The sequence below is a fragment of the Onychomys torridus genome, chromosome 2, assembly GCF_903995425.1.
Source record: "Onychomys torridus chromosome 2, mOncTor1.1, whole genome shotgun sequence".
Classification (NCBI taxonomy): Eukaryota; Metazoa; Chordata; class Mammalia; order Rodentia; family Cricetidae; genus Onychomys; species Onychomys torridus.
The window spans coordinates 144,065,361-144,088,545 of record NC_050444.1 but is presented as its reverse complement, the minus strand read 5'-3'; the positions used below and the strand labels follow the sequence as shown (position 1 = coordinate 144,088,545).

The 23,185-nt window shown below is 50.1% G+C and overlaps 1 protein-coding gene across 1 annotated transcript in view; it reads right to left on the bottom strand.

The window, feature by feature from the left end:
• Nucleotides 1-9,403: 9,403 nt before the first annotated feature.
• Nkain1 (sodium/potassium transporting ATPase interacting 1) overlaps nt 9,404-23,185 on the bottom strand; it is a 39,745-nt gene continuing 25,963 nt past the window's right edge. Inside the window, exons 2-7 of the mRNA XM_036178447.1 lie at nt 17,771-17,908; nt 16,342-16,422; nt 13,382-13,579; nt 12,200-12,260; nt 11,613-11,694; nt 9,404-11,430 (exon numbers count right to left, since the gene is read on the bottom strand). Of these exons, the coding sequence (XP_036034340.1) occupies nt 11,421-11,430; nt 11,613-11,694; nt 12,200-12,260; nt 13,382-13,579; nt 16,342-16,422; nt 17,771-17,908 (570 nt within the window). The 3' untranslated portion in view covers nt 9,404-11,420. The remainder of the gene's footprint in view (nt 11,431-11,612; nt 11,695-12,199; nt 12,261-13,381; nt 13,580-16,341; nt 16,423-17,770; nt 17,909-23,185) is intronic.

The following is a 23,185-nucleotide window of genomic DNA, read 5'->3' as shown; positions in this document are numbered from 1 at the left end:
CCATGTCTGCTTGTGTGCCAACAGGCTTGTTGCTGATCATAATGGGCTAGGCTTCTGAACTGTAAGCCAGCCCCAATTAAATGCTTTCCTTTCTAAGAGTTGCTGTGGTCATGTGTCTCTTCACAGCAGTAGAAACCCTGACTAAGACCCTAGCCTTGGAGAAGAGCAGCTGTGAAGACCACAGGTAGTCCCTCTCCTCTTGGGGCTCTAGTGAAGGACAGACAGACAGCCAAAGACAAAGTTGTGTTTAAATGGGAAATGGTCTCTGGAAACTCACGTTTCTGGAGGGAAAAAGAAATGACCAGGGGCCATTTTCAGAGTATCTTTTTTTTTTTTAATTTATTTTTTGGTTTTTCGAGACAGGGTTTCTCTGTGTAGCTTTGGGCCTTTCCTGGATCTTGCTCTGTAGACTGGCCTTGAACTCACAGAGATCCGCCTGGCTCTGCCTCCCCAGTACTGGGATTAAAGGCGTGTGCCACCACTGCTTGGCTCAGAGTAGCTTTTTTAGCCCTTGTAGTTTTTTAAAGTAATGCCAGGGACATGTCAGTTGGTAAAATGCCCACCACAGGAACATGAGTTCTAATTCCCCCATCTATGTAAAAGCCTGGCACAGCAGCCGTTCATTACCTTAGGACTGGGGAAGCAGAGACAGGACGACCCCAGGAGTTCACTGGCTAGTCAGTCTAGTCCAGTGGATGAGCTCCAGGTTCTGCAAGAGATCCTGCCTCAAGAGATAAGGTAGAGAGCAGCATGGTGGCTCCGGGGTAATCCTGCCCTATGACTTGATTTCATTTCTGAGAACCACAAAGTGGAAGGGAGGATGGAATCCCATAAATTAGCCTCTGACCTCTATATGTGTGCTTTGGCACACTTCCCATCTCCCCACACAAATAAATAAAATAAGTGTAATATAAACAATAAGATAAGGTAGAGGGCAAGGAAGACCCCAGATGTTGACCCCTGGCCTTCATATGTTCACACGTCCATATGTCCATATACCTATGTGAACAGGTACACAGTGAACACACATAGTAAGATAGACAGAGAGAAAGCCAACACCATTAACAGCTAGGAAAAGGGCCAGAGAGATGGCTCAGCAGTTAAGAGCACTGACTGCTCTTCCAGAGGACCGGGGTTCAATTCCCAGCATCCACATGGCAGCTCACAACTGTCTGTAACTCCAAGATCTGACACTGTCACACAGACACACATGCAAGCAAAACACCAATGCAAACGAGATAAAAGTAAATACTTTTTTAAAAAAGAGCTAACAACCCCCAGGAGAGCTGCTGAAAGAAGATTGGCCACGCCAACTGCTTCCAAGGGTGTTGGCAAAGGAGACCTCAGGCCTTGCTGGTAAGCCCAGGGAATGGTGTAATCACTTCAGACAGCTGTTTGGCAGTTTCTGATAAAAGCATACACAATTACCCCAGGACCCAACCTTTCTGCTTTTACTCAGGAGAAATAAAAAACAATCTTTAATAAAAAAAAAATTTAGTTTGGGGGCTGGAGAGATAGCTCAGTGGTTAAGAGCACTGGCTGCTCTTCCAGAGGACCCGGGTCCAATTCCCAGCACCCACATGGCAGCTCACAGCTGTTTGTAACTCCAGTTCCAGGGGTTCTGGCACCCTCATACAGACATACATGCAGACAAAACACCAGTGCATATAAAACAAATAAATAAATATTTTAAAAAAATAGTGTTACTGTTTTTATTATGTGTCTGACTCTGCATGTGAGTACTGGTAATTGGGAGACCAGAGTGGTTGCCCCCCCCACCCTGGCTCTAGAGCTACAGGGAGTCATGAGTAGTTTGAGGTGGATGCTGGGAACCAAACTTGGGTCCTCTGCAAGTACACCACATTCTTTTAACCATCTCTCCCGCTCAAATGAAAACAAAACAAAACACCAACTATGCATGTGTGTCCATGTGAGCAAATGCCACTTGGGTGCTGGCTCCTTGGAGGACAGAGAAGGGTGGTGGACCTCTCGTTATGGATGGTTGTCAGCTGCCCCTGGAAGGGCAGTAAGTGCTCTTGACCCCTGACCTTCTTTGAGGAGTCCTTCTATGTAGTCCAGACTGGCCTTAAACTGGAAATCCTCCTGCTTTGGCCACAGGAGTGATGGGGTTGCAGGCATACACTATCATGCCAAGCTAAGATACCTGCCTTTTTATTTATACTAAGATACAACTTGCCAGGCAGTGGTGGCGCACGCCTGTAATCCCAGCACTTGGGAGGCAGAGGCAGGTGGATCTCTGTGAGTTCCAGGCCAGCCTGGTCTATAGAGCAAGTTCCAGGACAGGCTCCAAAGCTACACAGAGAAACTCTGTTTCAGAACAAACAAACAAACAAACAAACAACAACAACCCCCACACACACACACAGATCTTCTCTTAAAAAAAACAGAACAAGGGTTGGGGATTTAGCTCAACCTAGCAAGCGCAAGGCCCTGGGTTAGATACTCAGCTCAAAAAAAAAAAAAACAAACTAAAACAAAACAAACTCAATTACTGAGCAAGCCTCAATGAAATATTTCACTATTAAGATGAGAATTTATACTGTATCAAGCTGATAATAGAATAATTAATTAAAAATAAAAAAATATGAATTTTACAAAATGAAACAAAACAAAACAAACAAAAACAAAACCACACACACATACATGGCTGGGGATGGTGCTTTTCAAGTTCAAGGTTCCATGTAGAACCATATACTTCATACTTTTTTTTTTTTGGTTTTTCGAGACAGGGTTTCTCTGTGTAGCTTTGTGCCTTTCCTCTTCCTCCCGAGTGCTGGGATTAAAGGTGTGTGCCACCACCACCCGGCTATACTTTATTATTTTTAACTTTTAATTGTATCTGTGTGTGGGTTTATGCAAGTGTGTGCATGTGCCCATGGAGGTCAGAGACATTGGAACCCCTGGAGCTGGAGTTACAGGCAGCTGTAACAGTGTGAGCTGTGAACCAAATTCGGGTCTTCTGGAAGAGCAGCCAGTGCTCTCAACCCATGAGCCGTTTCTCCAGCCCCACAACTGTATGCAGAACACAAACACCTCCCCAGAACTTTACCACCCACATCATGTACTCTCTCTGCAGGGGTCTCTTCTTCTACACAGGGGGAAGTACACATAGCAACCGCTTCACAGGGTCACTGTGAAGGACAGCAGTGTGGCATCCTCAAGTACTTGGTGACTTAATGTCAATTAACCCCTCCTACCTGACTCCCAACTCCTGCCAGCAGCTCCTTGGACAGCTGGGTCCCAGGGCTTTATGTCCTTTCTCCCTCAACATCCCAGTCACACTGTGGGCCTGATCTCCCTGGATAGGACACAAAGACAGACAAGATGCATGTGTGGTATTGACCCTATGGGGTGAAGATCTCAGGTCAGCAGTACCTGGGCAGGTAGGAAATGCTGCTGGATATCAGCTGAATATGAAATACAGCCAGCACCCATGGCTGAACCAGCCAGGAATCAGAACCCTGGCCCAGGGCAATTGCAAGGCTTGTTGGTGCTGCCCTTGGGGACTAATATTGTGTCTGTTTCGCAGGGGCATTGCTGAGCTCATGTGGTGACATGGCCGTATCAGCACAGCCATATACAGTCCAACCAGGATTAATCTGGTGTCTGAGATCCCCAACTAAGCTGCTCTTTACTACCTACCTATCTATCTATCTATCTATCTATCTATCTATCTATCTATCTATCATGTATACAGTGTTCTGTCTGCATGTATGCCTCTACTGCAGGCCAGAAGACGGCACCAGATTTCATTATAGATGGCTGTGAGCCAACATGTTGTTGCTGGGAATTGAACTCTGGACCTCTGGAAGAGCAGCCAGTGGTCTTAACCACTGAGCCATCTCTCCAGACCCTACTTTCTTATCTTCTTTGTTTGTTTGTTTGGTTCTTGTTGTTTTATTGAGACAGGGTTTCTCTGTGTATTTCTGGCTGTCCTGGGACTCATTCTATAGACCAGGCTGGCCTCAAACTCAGAGATCCATCTGCCTTTGTCTCCCAAGTGCTAGGATTAAAGATATGTGCCACCTTGACTGGTGAGCTGTTCTTTTCTTTTTCTTTCTTTTGTTTCTTTTGTTTCGTTTCTTTCTTTCTTTCCTTCCTTCCTTCCTTCCTTCCCTTCCTCCTTTCTCCTCCTCCTCCTCCTCCTCCTCTTTAACAAGTGTTATGCCTTGGTGCATGTTTGTGCACCACTTGCATATCTGGTGGCAGTGGAAGTCAGAAAAGGGTGTTGGATCCCCTGGAACCGGTTACAGATGGTAGCAAGCCAACATGTGGATGCTGAGAATCATACAAGGGTCCTCTGCAAGAGTAGCAAGTGCTCTTAACCACTGAGCCATCTCTTTGGCCCCAGAGGATGTCATCAGGAATTGAGTGGCAAGTGGAGATACTCACCACTATTCTGACAAAGATGACACTTTGTTTTACTTGTTGAGATAGGGTCTTATGTATCTCAGGCTAACTTCTATCTCTATATATACTGAGGATGATCTTGACCTCCTGCTTCTATCTACCAAGTTCTGGGATTACAAATGTGTATAACTGAACACAGTTTATATGGTTCAGGGCTTCATCTATGCTAGGCAAGCACTCTACCAACTGAGTTACATCCACAGCCCCTAAACCACAGCTCTTAGTGGATATTCAGAAACCTATGAAGACTAGATTGGGATCTCCAGGGACTTAAACAGTATTTTTTTTTTTTAATTCTTTTTGGTTTTTGGAGACAGGGTTTCTCTGTGTAGTTTTGGTGCCTGTCCTGAATCTTGCTCTGTAGACCAGGCTGGCCTTGAACTCAGAGAGATCCACCTGGCTCTGCCTCCCAAGTACTGGGATCAAAGGAGTGTGCCACCACCGCCCGGCTAAACCGTACTTTTTTTTTTTTTTTAAAGTTGTACTTACTTTTATATATATGAATGTTTTGCCTGCATGTATACCTGCACTATGTGTGTGCCTGGTGCCCAAGGATGTCAGAGAGGACATTGGATTCCCTGGGAAGAGTTACAGATGGTTGTGAGCAGCCACGTGGATGCTGGGAGCCTAACTCAGGTCCTCTTCAAGGGCAGCAAGTGCTCTTAGCTGCTGAGTCATTTCTTCAGCCTAGACTTAAAAGTCTAGTGTATTTTTTAAAATTTATTTTTATTTTATGTGCATTGGTGTTTTGGTATAGGTGTTGGGTCTCCTGGAACTGGAGTTAAAGACAGTTGTGAGCTGCTATGTGGGTGCTGGGAATCAAACCCAGGTCCTTTGGAAGAGCAGTTAGTGCTCTTAGCCACTGAGCTACCTCCCCAGCCCCTGACTTTTAGTATTTTTGAAGGCTAGATAACTATCTTGGTGATTAGGAGAGGGTTGCCCAAGAAGTTGGGGCTGTAATGACACATCTATGGTCCAGGAGGAAATGAGGGGAATGTTTGAGCCCAGAAGTTCAAGACAACCTCAATAGGATAGCAAACCCTCTCTAAGGTGGGAAGGAAGGGAAGGAGGGAGAGAGGGAAGGAAGGAAGGAAGCTAGCTGTTGGGGAATATTTTAAGGTGTGCTCCTTTTATTTATGTTGCATTTGTTTAACTCTGTGAAGCTGTGTTACTGTGCCTGTGTAAAACACCTGGTGGTCTAATAAAGAGCTGAATGGCCAACAGTGAGGCAGGACAGAGAAACAGGCAGAGCTGGCAGGCAGAGAGGATAAATAGAAGGAGAAATCTGGGAGGAAAAGAAAAGAAGAAGCCAGAGAAGGAGGAGAACCCAGGAGCCAGCCACCCAGCTGCACAGCAAGCCAAGGAGTAAGAGTGAGATTTACAGAAGTAAAAGAATGGGAGAAGCCCAGAGGCAAAAGGTAGATGGGATAATTTAAAGTTAAGAAAAGCTGGCAAGAAACATGTCAAGCTAAGGCCATTTATAAATAAGACTAAGCCTCCTTGTGTGATTTATTTGGGAGATGGGTGGTGGGCCCCCTAAAAGAGCAAAAACGACAGACAGCAAGCCAGGCAGGAAAGCTGGGTAGAGTGGCCTACACCTTTAATTTTAGTACCTGGGAGGGTGCGGCAGAAGGATTTCATCCAATTCAAGCGTGAGGACTCCGCTGCCAGCAGACCTCCCAGAGCCCTTCAGGTCAGTGGGATGGCATGAGTGTTGAACTGGTGTCCCTGGTTGGAGATACAGACTTGCCGTGTTCTGCACATCTCCTGCTTTAACTCTGCTGCTGCTGGCTTTTCCAGGACCAGGCTTAGTGTGGGAGACCTTATAGCCTCTCCATCCTTGCTTAGAGGACACATCAAGGCTGCAATAAACATCCACAGGACACACCCGGGAGCCTGGTTACAGAAACCCCTCCAGCAGTTTCTTTCCCTGAACATTTAAGGCATGCCATGTCACCAGGGTCCATCCATGAACCACATTCACCACGAAGGACATGTATGCTCCAGGTCTTCTTCTTGAGGCAGGGTCTCATGTAGCTCAGGCTGGCCTCAAACTAGCTATTTAGCTGAGGATGCCCTCAAACCTCTGATCTTCTTATTCCTGGCTTTAACTCCAGGATGCTGGGATTAGTGTATATTTACAGCATGTACTACCATGTCCAGATCATGTGACTGGGTTTTGCACTTTTCAAATCTTGGAGATCACAGGGAAGTGTGAGTGGACTTACGTTAGAGGAGGAGAGAATGAGGGCCTGCTTCATTTAAAAAAAAAAATGCTTCAAGCCGGGCAGTGGTGGCACACACCTTTAATACCCAGGAGACAGAGGCAGGTGGATCTCTGTGAGTTTGAGGCCAACCTGGTCTACAGAGGGAGATCCAGAACAGCCAAGGCTACACAGAGAAACCCTGTCTCGAAGAAGAAAAAAATCCATTTTTTGGTTACATTTTATGTTGTGTGCCACACTGCAGGAGTCAATTCTCTCCTTCCACCATGTGGTCCTGGGCATCGAACTCACATTGTCAGGTTTAGTAGCAGGTATCTAGATCCACTGGGCTATCTCACCAGCTATCTTAGTGAGGGTTTCTATTGCTGCAATGAAACCCCATGACCAAAAAGCAAGTTGGGGATCAAAGGATTTATTTGGCTTACACTTCAGCATTGCTGTTCATCACTGAAGGAAACTGGGACAGGAACTCAGACAGGGCAGGATCCTGAGGTAGGAGCTGATGCAGAAGCCATGAAGGAGCACTGTTTACTGGCTTGCTCAGCCTGCCTTCTTATAGAACCCAGAACTACCAGCCCGGGGATGGCCCCACCCACCATGGGCTGCACCCTTCCCCACTAATTGAGAAAATGCCTTACAGATCTCATGGAGGCATTTCCTCTACTGAGGCTCCTTCCTCTCTGATGACTGATGACTCGAGCTTGGAAGATAAAGGAAGAGGCCATGAGCTGGAATCCTTCCATAGCTTCCAAGAAAAAAAGGTGTGTGTGGGGGCGCTGGCTGAGTTTTAGCCCAGCAAGGCCTATGTTGAACTGCTACTATAATAAATTCATACAGTTCAAAGACACTGGATTCCATCCATAGCAGAAAAAAATGACATGAAAATTGGGTGAAGTAGTGTACATCTTAGATCCCAGCACTCCAGAACAGACAGATCTCTGTGAGTTTGAGGCTAGCCTGGACTACATAGTGGGTTCCAGGCTGGCCAGGGCTACATCGAGAGACCCTGTCTCAAAAGAGAAATAAAAAGACACTTCAGTTTTACTCATGTTGTGGCAAATGTGTCACCTCAACAGGAAGCTAATCCATCCCCAGTGGTGCTCCCTCCAGCCATCCCACTCACCCGGATACCATTTTCATCTCCTCTACTTTGACTCCTGCCCTGGGCTCTAAGTTCCTCTTTAGTGACTAACGTTTGCTCAGCTGATCCACTGTCTTCAGCACTGACCGGTGGCTCCCAGCACCTCTCCTTCCAACCTTCCCACGAGGTATGCTCCCATTGGACCACACATGGAGGGTCATATCTCATTCCCTCTCTGAATGCCATGACCAAGCATGGTCCCCAGAGGTGGTAGAGGGGACCTGGGTATCCTTGTGTAAGACCTGGCCTCAGAAAGAGTCACTGTAAAAGAGCAATCAGCAGTTTCACATGAATACCTGGGGAGGGGTTCCAAGACCTCAGGGTCAACTGGAAATGCTGATTCTTGGGCTATGTCACCAGAAGGATCCAGAATGTCAAGGGTAGGAGACAGGAACCCATGTGGTCCCCATACACTCATTTATTTGAATGTTTGGCCCCCTGTTGGTGAACTGATTCGGAAGGATTAGGAGGTATGGGCTTGTTGGAGGAGGTGAGTTCCTGGTGGTGAGCTTGGAGGTTTCAAAAGTCCACTCTCTCAGCCTGCAACTTATGGAACAGATAGATGTGAGCTCTCAGCTACTGCTCCAGCGCCGCGCCTGCCTGTCTGCCGCCATGCTCCCTGCCACAATGGCCACAGACTCACCCTCTGAATCAGTAAGCAAGCTCCCAGTGAAATGCTTTCTTTTCTGAGTTGCTGTGGTCATGGTCTCTTCACAGCAAGAAAACAGTAACTAAGACACAGCTCATTCAAAGCCAGGAACTCAGCTGACAAGAGAGACGAGCCAAGATGCAAAAGAGACCCAGAAATATCAGAATGGGCCCTTACCAAGAAAACAAAATAGAAAGAATTTTGCATTTCTCCTTTCTCTTCCTCACTCACTCTCTCTCTCACTTTTGGGGGGAAAAGGTTTCTCTGTGTAGCCCTGGCTGTTCTAGAACTCGCTCTGTAGACCAGACTGACCTCAATTTCACAAGAACCGCTGCCTCTGCCTCCCCAAGTGCTGGCATTAGAGGCATGTGCCACCACCGCCCAGCAACTTCTGTGTGGTTTTGAGGGAAGAAGAGACAGTGACTTGCCCAAAGCCACAAAGCCAGCCTGAGGCAGGGTGAAGCCAGGGTCTCAGGAATATCAGGAATATATAATAAAGGCTAAGCATGGTGGTGACCATTTGTAATCCAGCACTGAGGAGCCTGGAGCAGGAAGATTATGGATTTGAGGGCAGACTGGGTTATATAGTGAAACCCAGTTTCAACACACACACACACACACACACACACACACACACACACACAAAGGGGAGTTAGCTCCACTGGGAAAGGCACCTAAGTAAGTCTGGAGATCTGAGTTTGATACCTGGGACTCACATGGTAGAAGAGAGCTGATTCCAGCGAGTGGTTCTTTCTCTGACTCCTACATGTCCTCTGTGGCATGTGTGCTCAAACCCCATCCCCCAACAAATGAACAAATATAGTAAAAGAAAAAATAAAGCATAAGGAAAGAACTCCCTCCACATGAACACTGTGGCACACATGCCCTCCAACACAAATTATAAACATTTTAAAAAGGAAGCCAAGTGTAGTGGCACACACCTTTAATCCCAGCACTTCAGAGACAGAGGCAAGTAGATTTCAATGAGTTCAAGGCCACCCTGATCTATATATTGAGTTCTGGATCAGCCAGAACTCAAACAAACAAAAAGATAAATGTATGTATATATGTTAAACGTGAAAATGACCACCCAGCTGTGCCCATTTTTACCACCCAGTTTTGCTGATATTTTATTTTTTGCAGAGACTTTTCCCTTTGGAGGTCCTTCTGACCAACAGGGCAGGACAGGCACACAGTGAAGAAAACACTTTTTTAAATCAACCCACCTGCATGGATACCAGGGAGGTCCCAGTCCACAAAGTCTCACTGAGAAGCAAACCGGCTTATAAAACCAAAAGGCTTCAAAGCACCAGTGGCTAAAACCTTGAGTAGAAAGAGGCTTGGGGGGAGGGACCAGAGAAGCCAGGGCTGTAGGTGGCCCAGTGGAAGAGGCAGCCTGGCCTAAAGGAAATGTGTCCCCTCTGATTGGGCTCACCGCCCAGGGACCTCTCATGGCCAGAGGAGCTCCTGGACCTGGCTGTTCTGTGTGGCTTTTTGGATGGGATAGTGGAGTGGGCTTGCCATTCTAGTTCAGGAAAGCCTGGGGTGGAGAACGGGGAGAGATGTGGTCACCACAGTGTGGCCTGACTGTCTTCCACTGCCCAAGCTCTCTGCGAAGTCCCCGTGTTCCTTAGCCACCTTCCTAATCCAGGGTGGCTCCAGTTCCACAGGTTGGGGCAGTGATGTCTGCTCTCCGTATATAGCTCACCAAGCAGTAGTACTCAGGATACGGGGTCCTCAGGGCATCTGTGGAGGGAGGTGATAGAAAGATCCTTCTCTGCTTGTCCTCAGGAAGGGTGGGGTACTGACTCTAGACCATGCTCACTCACACCCCACTCTACCCCTTCAGCACTCCTGGGCTTGCTCTGGACACAATCCTCTTCCCTCTGAGACCACAATGGTGAAGTAGGTGGAGGAATGAAGGGGTTAGAGGGATTGCCGGGGAAGGGGTGGCAGCATAGGATCATGGGATAGGAAATCCAGGCTTAGGGGCCTGGTGGAGCATAGGGTGAGTGGAGGTCCTGCTTTCCTGGAAGGTGAGGTTCAAAACTTTGCCAAAGATGAGCAGGCTGAGTCTACAAAGGCTCGCTGTGGGTCAGGCTGAACTCAAGGCTTTGGGCTGTGTCTGTCTGGTTCTCAAGAGAAGAAACTGGTATATTGCTTTAAGAGAGGAGCTGGTGAGTGGTGGTGATAGTATGTGAGTGTACAGGAATGTCCAAGCTACAAGGCAGCTTGTAAACCAAGTCCAGAGCCCAGATAGTGGGTTGCAGAGTCTGAAACTAGAGTACACAGGATTCAAAGCCTGCCTCCACTAGAGCCTTGCTGTGTGGCTTCAAGCAAATCACTTCACATCTCTGGGCCTTAGTGTCCATATCTGCACTGTAGCCCAGGGAATTGAGACTCACATGAGGGTGTCAGATATGTCATCTGCTAAGGGATTATTTTAATTATCTGAGGTGGGGAAACTGAGGCCCAGAGAGAGCAAAGGCTCTGCCAGATGTCACCCAGGATGTCAGGGATGCCGCTGCAGCTGGAGCCCAGGACCTCTGCTCCTAGTTCACAGTATCTTTCCCCAGGGCAGGTGAATGAGGGGTGAGATGGGGTGAGTCCGTCTGTCTTGCTGTTTGGACTGAGGGCAAAATACTAGGTAAGGAGTGAAGCTGAAGAGGACGACCCCGGCACGTACCAAGGCTGAGATTAAAAAAAATACAAACCCAGAGAATCCCCCTCCCCCCCGTCCCGTCCTGCCCCAACCCGGAAGTCCAGCTGCCAAGGGCCATGGCCAGAGCCAGGATCAAGTCCAAGTCCGAGTGTGAGTCCACATTTGCTCCAGGGGCCGCAGATCCAGGAGGGGCTGCGCAAGTTTTGCAGTCAGCCCATAGGCCGCCAGGGGGCGCGCCTGCCCATAGTGATCCAAGCTTCCTTACAGAGCTGCTTCTCACTCCAATTGCCCAAGGTGGGTGCCGGGCAGAAGCTACCCCGACCTGCAGGAAAGAAAAGCGGGTTAGGGGGTGCATCTGCAGGCCTGCGAATAGGCAAGCAGAGAGACCCGGGTGCCCATGCCTCCTCTGTGATCTCTCCACCAACACTAAAGACTCCACCCCCAGCCACCTCCACGCCCCGCTACCTCTCCGCCGCCCCCCCTTGCCCACGCGCAGGGACCCACGTGTACAGAGGCTGCAGCTGTAAATGCGACGTCTTCTGCGGCGCCTGGTACCCATAGGAGTCAAAGCCACCGATGAAGTCAACTGCGGAAGGGAAGAGGTGAATTATGAGAGACCGGGTTCTGAAGGTGAAGAACCCAGGACAGGACCCCATTCCGGGGGGGGGGGGGGGGGGGGGGGGGCTGAAGAATGGGTGGTGCTGAGAACGGCCACGCCCATGCTCAGGACATGGACCTAGGGCGAGACCGTGCGTGGGAGGGGGAAGGACAAGTGTGGCCCCCTACCCTGGAGGCAGCAGAAGAGAAGAGGTCAGCTAGAAGGAAGGCCCTCAGGGTTCCTTCCATAGGGTTAGATCCCCCAGTGGGCACAGGCGGTTTGGGGGCCTTGAACCGAGCACCTGGTCATCCGAGTCCTAACCTACAGTGGTTACGCAGACCCTATCCATTCCTGCCCTCTCTTCTTTCCTTAGAAAGGGGTCCCAAACTGACTTAGGGCTCCCGGGGAGGGGGCGGGGAGACACGGGACACACTGTCCACGGTGCTGAAAAGACGGGCCGCCCCCACGTCCCTTGGGGTGGGGATGCACTTACAGCTGTCCTCCTCTTCCAGGAACACTTTGCTCACGTAACAGGCAAACACGAAGCCGAACAGCTGAGAGAGGGGACGACAGTCGGGAAGAGAAAGAGAAGTCGTCCCTGTCCCCTCTACCCACCCGACTCAGCGCCCTGCCCACAGCACGCACTGAAGTTGAATGCCAACACTTAAAAGCCTGTGCGAGTGTGACTCCAGACAAGTGGTTCACCTCTTTGCATCTCAGTCTTCACAGCCCGGCCCGGGTCGCGCCTCACTGGACTGTTCAGTGAAAGGATTATGGGAGCCTGCCTGTAAAGTGCCTAGGACAGGCGAGTCTCAAGGAACCCAGGCTGGCCTTGAACCCTGGATCCTCCTGCCTTTACCTTCCAAGTGCTGGAGTCACAGGTCACCATGCCTGTGGTCCCCTTTCTTTCTTTTTCCAAGATTTATTTATTTTCTTTCTTTTTTTTTATTTAAGATTTTATTTATTTATTATGTATACAGTGTTCTATCTGCATGTATCCCTGCAGGCCAGAAGAGGGCGCCAGATCTCATTATAGATGGTTGTGAGCCGCCATGTGGTTGCTGGGAATTGAACTCAGGACCTCTAGAAGAACAGCCAGTGCTCTTAACCGCTGAGCCATCTCTCCCGCCTCCCTCGCTCCACTTTCTCATTCTCACGACTCTGTGAGGTTGGTACCATCTTTTCTATGCAAACAGGAAGGGAGCTCAGAAAGATCAAACCATTTATCCAAGGTCCCATGCTGTATTAGATATTTAAGCCCAACAAGAGGTAGCCTGATGGTATCACTCCATTCATGAAACCTGTCCATGCCCTATTTAGGGATTAGGGGTAAGGGGGGTGGGGGGAGGAAGATGGTGTCACAAGACACAGATTCAGGCAGAAACGAAGGAAGGCTGAAATACAGATTCGTTTTTCCTTTGTTTTTTGGCGGCATGTGTGTGTGTGTGTGTGTGTGTGTGTGTGTGTGTGTGTGTGTGTAGGGTCTAGAACTCACTATGTAATCTAGGCTGACCTCCAACTTGTGATCCTGATCCCCTACCTGTGCCTCTTCTGAGCACTGGAACTGAGGTATATGTTACCACACCTGACTTGTCCTCTCTTCACTAGGGATAAAGAATGGATGGGTTGGAATCTGCACTTCAGGGAGATGGAGTGGGTGATGAGCAGGACTTACAGCTAGGAAGATCTGCAGGGCACTGCTGAGGGCTTCGATGTAAGGATAATCAAGCAGGCAGCCGGTGACGGAGATGACATGGTGGTCCTCCAGGGCTAGGCGGGAGTTCAGAACGGGCGTCACCAGGCAGCCCGGCCCATTCTCCATCCACCACGAGCGATGCAGGGATGTGTTGAAGGTCATGATGAAGTCCCGGTCCTGGGGGGCAGAGGGGCCTGGGATACTGAGCGGTGGGGAGAGACAGGGCGACACTCCCCAGGCTCTCACTACCTTCTGGACTCTCACAGCCTGCTCCTCTCCAGCTTGTGAAGGGACAGAAGACTACACATGCAAGTCCATACATGGCCAGCAGGTGGCAGTAGATGATCACATAGAGGCCACACTGCTGTCAGTGAACTGGAAAGGGTGGGTGCTGAGCCTCTAAATTTCAGAATTAGAAGGGACAGGGCCTAACTCCCCAGGCATTGGTGAAATCCTCAATACGGGTCAAAATCCTGTACAGCCCAATGGGTTTCTATTGGTCCCCTTTATGTGACTGGACAAATCTTTCCTCTCCTTGGATCTCCCATTTGTCACATGGAGAAGGGCTAGCCTCGGACAGCTATTGACAGAGGGTGTGTAGCCTTGTGCCCATCAACACCTTCACTCCTTCAGTCAGACCGAGAGTCAACCTGTTGCCAAGCACCAAACACATAGGTGTGATCAAGCTCCACCTCCTGGGTAACCACATGGGGCTGCTATGGTCTCTACTTTGGTGGGGGAAGGGGAGAAGTTCAAGACAGGGTTTTTCTTTGTAGTCCCGGCTGTCCTAGATAGAACTTGGCTCTGTAGACCAGGCTGTCCTTGAACTTAAAAAACTGCCTTCCTCTGCCTCCCGAGTGCTGAGATTAAAGGCTTACACCACCATGCCCATCTTCTACGTGTGTGTGTGTGTGTGTGTGTGTGTGTGTGTGTGTGTATGTGTGTGTGTAAATGCACATGTGTACATACTGAGTCCAGAAGTCAAAGTTAGGTGGCTTCAATTGCCCTCCACCATTTTTCTTTTACATTTAACTATTATTGTTGGGGCGTGTGCGCGCCTGCATGCACACTTGTGTGTACTAAGGTGCCACAGGACACGTCCAGAGGTCTGAACACAGCTTTTGGGAGTGGTTCTGATTTTTCCTTCCCACTGCAGGATCTGGGACTGAACTTGGGGTCACCAGGCTTGCAAAGCAAGCATTTTTACCCATTGAGCTAGCTCTCTGACGCTGCCTTAGTTTTTGAAGCAGTCTCTCAATGACCCTGGAGTTCACAAGTTTGGTTAGACTGGCTGGCCTGAAAACCCTTGGGACCCCCTTTCTCTCCCAGTGTTGGGGTTACAGATACACACCACTGGCAGGCTTTTATGGTGGGTGCTGGGGATCTGAACCATTTCTCCAGGCTGGTTTAGAGAAGGGAATGGGACTGGGGATATGGCTCAGTTGACAGAGTTTTTAGCATACAGGAAGCCTTGGGTTCCCTTCCCAACACCACACGCAGGGGAGTATGATTAATCCCAGCACTCGGGAGGCAAACAGGAGGATTGGGAGTCCAAAGACATCCTTAGCTACAGAGTGTTTGAGGCCTGCTTGGGCAACAAGAGACCCTGTCTCAAAACAATCAGGGGAGGGGCTGGAGAGATGGCTCAGCAGTTAAGAGCCCTGGCTGCCCTGCCAGAGGAGCAGGGTTCCATGTCTAGCACCCACACGGTGGCTCCCATCTGTAACTCCAGGTCCAGGGTTCGTCTGCCCTCTTCTGGTTTCTGCCAGCACTGCACACACATGATGCACAGACGTACATGCCGACAAAGCACCTGGGTTTAAATGAGAAAGGCCCCACAGGCTCACATGCTTGAACACTTGGTCCCCAGCTGGTGGGACTGTTCGGAAAGGATTAGAGGAGGTGTGTCACTGGGGGCAGGGCTTTCAGGCTCTAACAGCCCACTGATCTCTCTTTGCTTCAGGTTGTTGGGTTGTGGATCAAGATGTGAGCTCTCAGCCTGGTGGTGGTGGTGGTGCACGCCTTTAATCCCAGCACTCGGGAGGCAGAGGCAGGTGGATCTCTGTGAGCTTGAGGCCAGCCTGGTCTACGGAGTGAGTTCCAGGACAGCCAGGACTCTTACACAGAGAGACCCTGTCTCGGAAAAAAAAAAAAAAAAAAAAAAAAAGATGCGAACTCTCAGCTGTTTCTGCTGCAAGCCTTTGCTCTGCCATCCTGGACTCTAACCCTCTGAAACCCTAATTAAACTCTCTCTTTTATAAGTTGCCTTGGCCATGGTTACACATAAAATAAATAATAAATGAATCTAAAGAGAGAGCAAACTGGAATTTAGAGAGGCCACTTGCCCAGTGTCAAACTGCTGGGTGATGGTCATCAGGGACTTAAACGGAGCAGGGTCGCACCGTGAAGCTAAGGTTCTCATTCACCTATTTGGCCTCCTTTATATCTAAAAATAGAAGCTGTGTCTCTCTGGGCTCGCTCTTCTTCCAGCCACACACCTCTGTCTTCTTCAGTTCCTCTCCACATGACATAGTTTGTTCAGTTTTCCCTGAACAAATGCAACTTAGTCTCTTTCTGAAAAATATCGATCAGCCCTGGACCCACCACGCATTGTGCCTAAGCAAGAAAGAGCGCATGTCTGACATTTTCACCTCCTTCCTGCGCATTCTCTCACGAGGCCAACACACGCCTTTGGTTTTTACTGAGCTTGTGCCTACAGCCCTCAGCTCATCTTCACAGCAAATGCTCTTTGGACTCAGCAGCTCCATCATTGTTTCTGAGACGTGCACAAGAGGCCAGAAACAAAAATGGAGGTCAGGCGGGCTGCATGGATTATCTCAGTGTGCACAGGGAGAAAGGTGTGTGGAAGAGACGATGTCCCAGTAGGGGAGGTGAAGGTCAGGCTGTGTGCTCTGCACACCACCAGGCCGGAGGCTTACCTGGGATAGCTGTCCAACCTCCAGGTAGAAGCAGATGATGAAGGCGTTCCAGCCAACCCAGAGTACCAGCCAGGCTGCGTACTGTGGAAAGGAAAGCCGAGTTCAGGGTGGGGCCGGGGGTGGCCCAGTCCATGGACACAGACTTCAAGGGGGAGGGGATACTGGGGTACAGGTGACGAGTCCACATCTATCCTTCCCAGCCCTGCCGAGCAGGCGTGTCCTCTCCCCTCTACTGAGGCCCTGAGGCAGGCTCAGCTTCTCTCGGTCACTAAGTGGGAAGAAGGGATGGCCCTTAGCCCAGGTCCTTGCAGAGACCTCTTCTATATGTACTTCAATTGCTTTGAGGAGTTTATTAAAACTACAAATTGGGAGCTGGGTGGTGGTGGCACACACCTTTAATCCCAGCACTTGGGAGGCAGAGGCAGCTGAATCTCTGAGTTCGAGGCCAGCGTGGGCTACACAGTGAGTTCCAGGACAACCAGGGCTACACAGAGAAACCCTGTCTCAAACAAACAAAAAAAAACCAAAACAACACAAAACACAAAACAAGCAAACTGGGGCTGGAGAAATGGTTTGGCAGTCCAGATGAGATTTTTGATCCCAGCATCCACACAAGGGCAGGCTCACAACCACCTGTAACTTCAGTTCAGGGGATCCAGTGCCGCCTGCCTTTGGCCTCCTCAGGCGACCACACTCAAGTGCACCCCTTCATAATTAAAATAAGCAAATTAATTTTTTGTTTCGTTTTTCAAGACACGGTTTCTCTGTGTAGCTTTGGAGCCTGTCCTGGACCTTACTCTGTAGACCAGGCTGGCCTCGAACTCACAGAGATCCTCCTGCCTCTGCCTCCCGAGTGCTGGGATTAAAGGCGTGCACCACTGCCCGGTTATCCTGAATTCTGTGATACTGCCTCTGTCTTCCAAGTTCTAGGATTACAGATACACATCCCCACACCTGCCAGACCAGGTCCTCAGTGAACGTCAGTCATTAGGGACAGAAGCCATGATTTCCTGGTGTTTCCTTGCTACCCTGGGAATCATAGCTGGATGAGACCCGTCCCTTCTTTGTCCCCATAGCTTATGGATGGTGACAGCGTAGGAGCCCTTCCTCGCTCCAGACCTGGCTCTGCCTTTCTTAGCTGTGTGACCTTAGGAAGACTCTTAACCACTCTGAGCTAGCCTCTTTTCTCCAGCTGCACAGGGGTGGTGGTGGGACACAGATGCAAACTGAGCACCTTGCCTGGCTCACCCTGGGCAGCAGACATATTTTGCTTATGTTTACATTATCCCCTGGGAAAATTCTCTAAGGAAAAATGCCACCCTGGTATGTTCTGAGTGCATTTTGAGGTTTGGGTATTTGTGTCCCTTTGGGCTTATGATGGGTAGGAGAGAGTTTAGCTGGAGAGGCTGGGTCAGGGAAAGGGACGTACCAGGATGAGATACCGGGACCGATACTGCACCGTGCCAAAGATACCCAGGATGACAGCCATGATATGTAGGAAGTTGGCCAGGATGGGAGCCCACTGGTAGCCCAGGAAATCGAAGATCTGCCGCTGGAGTGCAGCCACCTGTGGGAGAGACAGGCTGAGACAACTGCCACCCAAAAGGACAGACTGAAGACACCCATTCCTTCAGTCCCAGAGGGGTAAATGCAATAGGAAGTCAAGGCCTCTATGGCTGACCATGACTTTGGGGTAGGGGTGGGAATCTGAGCCAGGGTCCTGCCCTCTCCTTCCTGCTGGCAAGCCCTTCCTGGGTAACTCAGTAAGACCAAGTGCGGGCAAGATGGCTGAGAAGCTAAAGGTGCCGACCACTGAGAGCCTGACTACCTAGGACCCAAATGGTGAGAAAATTGACTCCTATAATTGGTCCTCTGATAAGCACAAGTACTACCCCAAATAAATGAAAGTAATTAAATATTTTAAATTGGGGGACTGGGAATACAGCTCAGTGGTAGAGCACTTGTCTAGCACGTCAAAACCCTGGGTCTGATACCCAACACTGAGAATTACAACAGCATACCCCCAGAGTGAAGCAGAGGGTCTGCCTAGGCATGAGGCGGGGGATTTGGGTCAAGGGAGAGATCCCAGGGTCTCTTCCTGTCAGGGCAGCAGGCTGATGCCACCACACAGATGGCACAACTTGGGCAGAGACCAAAGAAGCTGCAGGCTTAGGCAGGACATGAGGGGAGCCTGGTAGTGCCAGGCTCGAGCCTGGCACCTTCCCATCTGCTTCTCGCTGGTGACAATCCTCACAGGGCTCTGCAGATGGTCAGAGGCATCCCGAGTTCATCTCTCCCTGCACATGCCTTGGCAGGAAGACGGACCTAGGATCGTTATGTCATCTTGAGGAAAGAGAGCATGCAGTTCAGAGAGGACAATTGACTCACCCAAGGTCACACAGCAGGCAGGTGGCAGAACAGCCCTTTCTCTGCCACCTGTCTCATCTAGGTACCAAGCTTGGTACCATGCTTCCCAGCAGGCACTAGCTCGGGAGTCAATGGGCACAGGTGGAGAGTGGGGAGTGTGCCCGTCTGCTAGGGGACTTTGGATGGGTCACCTGCCCTGCTGGGCCTCAGGCTCCTCACCCATACACAACAATTAATGGACTCCACACTCTAGCCCTGACTTGGGTGGCTGGCTGACCTTGGGGAAAGAACTCTATAGGCTTGTCCTCTTCCTCACTCTACTCTTTGTCTTTAAAAAAAAAAAAAAACTATTTGTGTGTGCGTGTGTGTGAATTTGCTACAGTGAGCACGTGGCAGCAGGGGGACAACTTTTGGGGGGGGGGTCTGTGGCTTCCAGGATCAAACTCAGGTTGTCAGGCCTGGGGGCAAGGGCTTTAACCATTGAGCCATCTTTCCAGTCCTCCCTTTATCCATCCATCCATCCATCCATCCATCCATCCATCCATCCATCCATTATGTATACAGTGTTCTACTTGCATGTATCCCTGCAGGCCAGAAGAGGGCGCCAACTCGCATTATAGATGGTTGTGAGTCACCAAGTGGTTGCTGGGAATTGAACTCATGACCTCTGGAAGAGCAGCCTGTGCTCCTCACCTCTGAGCTATCTCTCCAGCCCCTCCAGTCTTTTACTTAATTAAACTAATTAATTTATTTGGTGACAGGGTCTCATGTAGCCCACTCTGGGCTCACCTCACCGGTAGCCAGGGTTATTGGCAAGATCTTGCCTCACTTTCTGGAATGCTGGGATCACAGGTGTGTGCAACCAAGTTGTTTTGTGCAGGGAAGCCTGCTGGGACCAGAAGCGGTCTCTGGTGTTTGTTACTTTGCAGTCCGCTCCCTTAGCAAAGACTCCCGATGTATGAGTGCTAAGGGAAAAGCCAGTCTTGAGGGTGTTTCCTCCTCCTCTTCTGTTTGAGACAGGGGCTCTCTATGTCAGTGGTTCTCAACCTGTGAGTCGGGACCCCCTTGGGGGGGGGGTCACGTATCAGATATCCTTCCTATCAGATACTTATATTACAATTCATAACAACAGCAAAATTGCAGTTATGAAGAAGCAACAGAAAAATTTTATGGTTTGGGGTCACCACAACCTGAGGAACTGTATTTATTAAAGGGTCTCTGTATTGGGAAGGTTGAGAAACTCTCTTCTGTGTAGCCCAGGCTGGCCTCGAACTCACAGAAATCCCTTCTGCCTCCCGAGTGCTGGGGTTAAAGGTGTGTGCCACCACCTCCTGGCTATCTTCTTGATTCTCGAGTCCATGGGGTTCCATGCATCCTCCCTGACTGTGCCATTACCATCCCGTCCTTGGCCCTGTCCCATGTACTGCACCTTTCCCGAAGATTTTTTGGGAAGTCTGTTTCTCTTTCCTCCTCCCATGCTCCCAAGGTCCCAGCAGAGGTTGACAGTCTTTGGACCTCCATGCTGCCCTAAGGCCACTGCTGGCCATGCCACCCCACTGCTCTCCGGGGCTTGCCCCATCTCAGAAAACATTTTTGTTTGTTTGTTTTTGATTTTTCTTTTGTTCCACACAGGATCTTGCTATGGAGCCCAGGCTGTCCTGGAATTTGAGATCCTCCTGCCTCAGCCTCCAGCGTGCTGGCTTTACAAACCTACTCCACCATGCTACAGTATTCACCGTAAACTTACTCTGCCGGACCTGTCATTTCCAGCGTCCACTCCTCTGATGTGTTCAGATGCAAGAGCTGGAAACTTCAGCTCTAAAGTCAAGCATTCTTCCTGCTCTCTAATATCCCCAAATCTTAGCGGGGCGGTGGTGGCGCACGCCTTTAATCTCAGCACTCAGCAGGCAGAGACAGGCGGATCTCTGTGAGTTCGAGGCCAGCCTGGGCTACCGAGTGAGTTCCAGGAAAGGCGCAAAGCTACACAGAGAAACCCTGTCTCGAAAAACAAAACAAAACAAACAAAAAAATTATATATATATATATCCCCAAGTCTAGGGGTCACTAATGGGACAAATCCCCCATCTGCCCACTTTCACCATCCATGTTTTCTCTCACCTGAATGTTCCAACCCTCCTCTCCCAGAATACTTCAAGTCTGCACACACACACACACACACACACACACACACACACACACACACACACTCCTCCTCTCCAGAGTGAAGACCTAGTCTGCCTGGATGCCCTTCCCCTGGCCCTTAGCTCCCCACCCCCAAACCCTGATTATTTATTTATCGGGTGGCTGCCAGCTGAGGGGGATGCTGTTGCTATGGGAACCTTCAGCCCCTTGTCAGGGCTGCCTCTGGTCTCAGTAGGATGCTCTTGTCTGTCTAGACTCCAACCCCAGGAGCTCAATCCCAGGTGGGAACTGGGTGGGGGTGGGGAATAATACAGATAGACCCACCCCAGCCCCAGGAAGCTGGCTAGAGCAGAGGCAGGGAAGGGGCTGGGCAAAGGGCCATGGAACTTTATCCGAAGCCTCTAGCACCTCAGCCCATCAATTTTTCAAGTCAACTACTTCCCTGGCCAATATTCCAGTGTGCAGCCATATGCCTTAGTGGCAGAAGTCTGGCTGTCTGGGGAAGGGGGGGGGGCGCCCTGAAAGTCCTGGAGGAATGGAAAGTGCAGCCCTCTTCTGCCTCTGACTGTCTTTGAGGAGTGAATCTCCCCATTTGGGGTCTGGCAGACTGGAGTGGGAACCCAGCTCAGTCAGTGCCTCAGTTTCCTCACTGACAAAGTGTTCTGGGGTGTCAGACACAGTTGGTCCTCAGCACAAGGCAGCAGCCCTCCATGTGCCTCAAAGCCCCCCTTCCCAGTGGATTTCTGAAGCAGCTGACAAAATCACACTCGACTCGGCCCCTCATCCGTGAAATGAGGGGGTGGGCTGGAGCTGGCGCCGCAGGCTGGAAGGAGCCCCAGAGATCTCGACGAGTGAAGCCCTCATTAGGGCTCAGCATAGTGACAGCTGGGAGAGAAAGCCGCTTGCCTGAGGGGAGGGGGCTCCCAGCTCCTAAACCGGACCCACCTCGGGGCTCCACCTGGGGCCAGCACTATTGTGTGTCAGCTGAGAGAGTATCTTAGCGGGGCTTACCGAGAGAGGGGTGGAGACCAGGAGGGGCGTTAGCGAGGACAGGGAAGGGATTTAATCCACTGAATAGATTTCTTAAGCACCTTCTGAGCCAGGCCCTAGGCTAAGGGCAGGGGCATGTGAGGAAGTCAACAAACCATGTGGCCTCTGTCTTAGAAAGCAGGGCTCCAAGATGATAGCACACACCTGTAATCCTAGCACTTGGGAGACAGAGGCAGGAGGGCCCACTCCATATTTTATGCCAGCCTGGGCTATACAGTGAAACCGCATCTCAAAAACCAGAAGTGGAGGTGGGGGGGGGAAAGAAAGCAGAAGGAAGAAAGATGGGGTGGGGGGTGGAGGGAGGGAGTGGGAGGGCAGGGGGGAGGGAGGTTGAGAGAGAGGGAGGGAGGGGAGACAGGCCGTAGCCTCTGGTGGCTGATATTGGGGACTACTGTACAGGAACCCCTCCTCTGTGCCCAGTGACCTTTGGAGACACCTCTGGTGCTTTGTCATATAAACACGGGGTCCCTGCCTTCTTTCTAGAGCCCCGCAGCCCTCCCCCTAGCCATGATCCCACTGGAAACCAGCCAAAGCTATCACTGTTAAGTTATAAAAGCAAGCCCCAGAGCAGTCTACTGTGTAAAAAACAAAAGCCCGAAAAAGACACCAAATGCGCGCGACAGTTGTAAACGCAGCAGCAGCAGCAGCGAGAGCCAGGAAAAGACAGCAGTTCTGAGGGCTCACCTCAGGGGAGCAGAGCGTGGGGACAGGAGACGAGGTTCCAAACACACACACATCTGGAGCTCTAAACTGGCTCACAACTAAGATAATGGGTCTTTGTTTATTTTATTTTATTTTTTTCTGAGACAAGGTTTCTCTGTGTAGCACTGGCTGTCCTGGAACTCACTCTGTAGACCAAGCTGTCGTGAAACTCACAGAGATCCACCTGCCTCTGCCTCCCAAGTGCTGGGGTTAAAGGCGTGCGCCACCATTGCCCAGCAAGATAATGTGTTTAAGAAAGTTGAAGCTACCGGGCCAGTGGTGGCACATGCCTTTAATCCCAGCAGAGGTAGACAGAGGAGGCGGGCCTCTGAGTTTAAGGCCAACCTGGTCTAGCCAAGGCTACATAGAGAAACCATGTCTCAAAAAAAAGGAAGGAAGGAAGGAAGGAAGGAAGGAAGGAAGGAAGGAAGGAAGGAAGGAAGGAAGAAAGAAGGAAGGAAAGAAGGAAAGAAGGTAAGAAAGAAAGAAGTCCTGGAGAGATGGCCTAGCAGTTAAAAGCACTGGCTGCTCTTCCAGACCTGGGTTCAACTTCCAGAACCTACATGGGATCCCACTCTGTAAC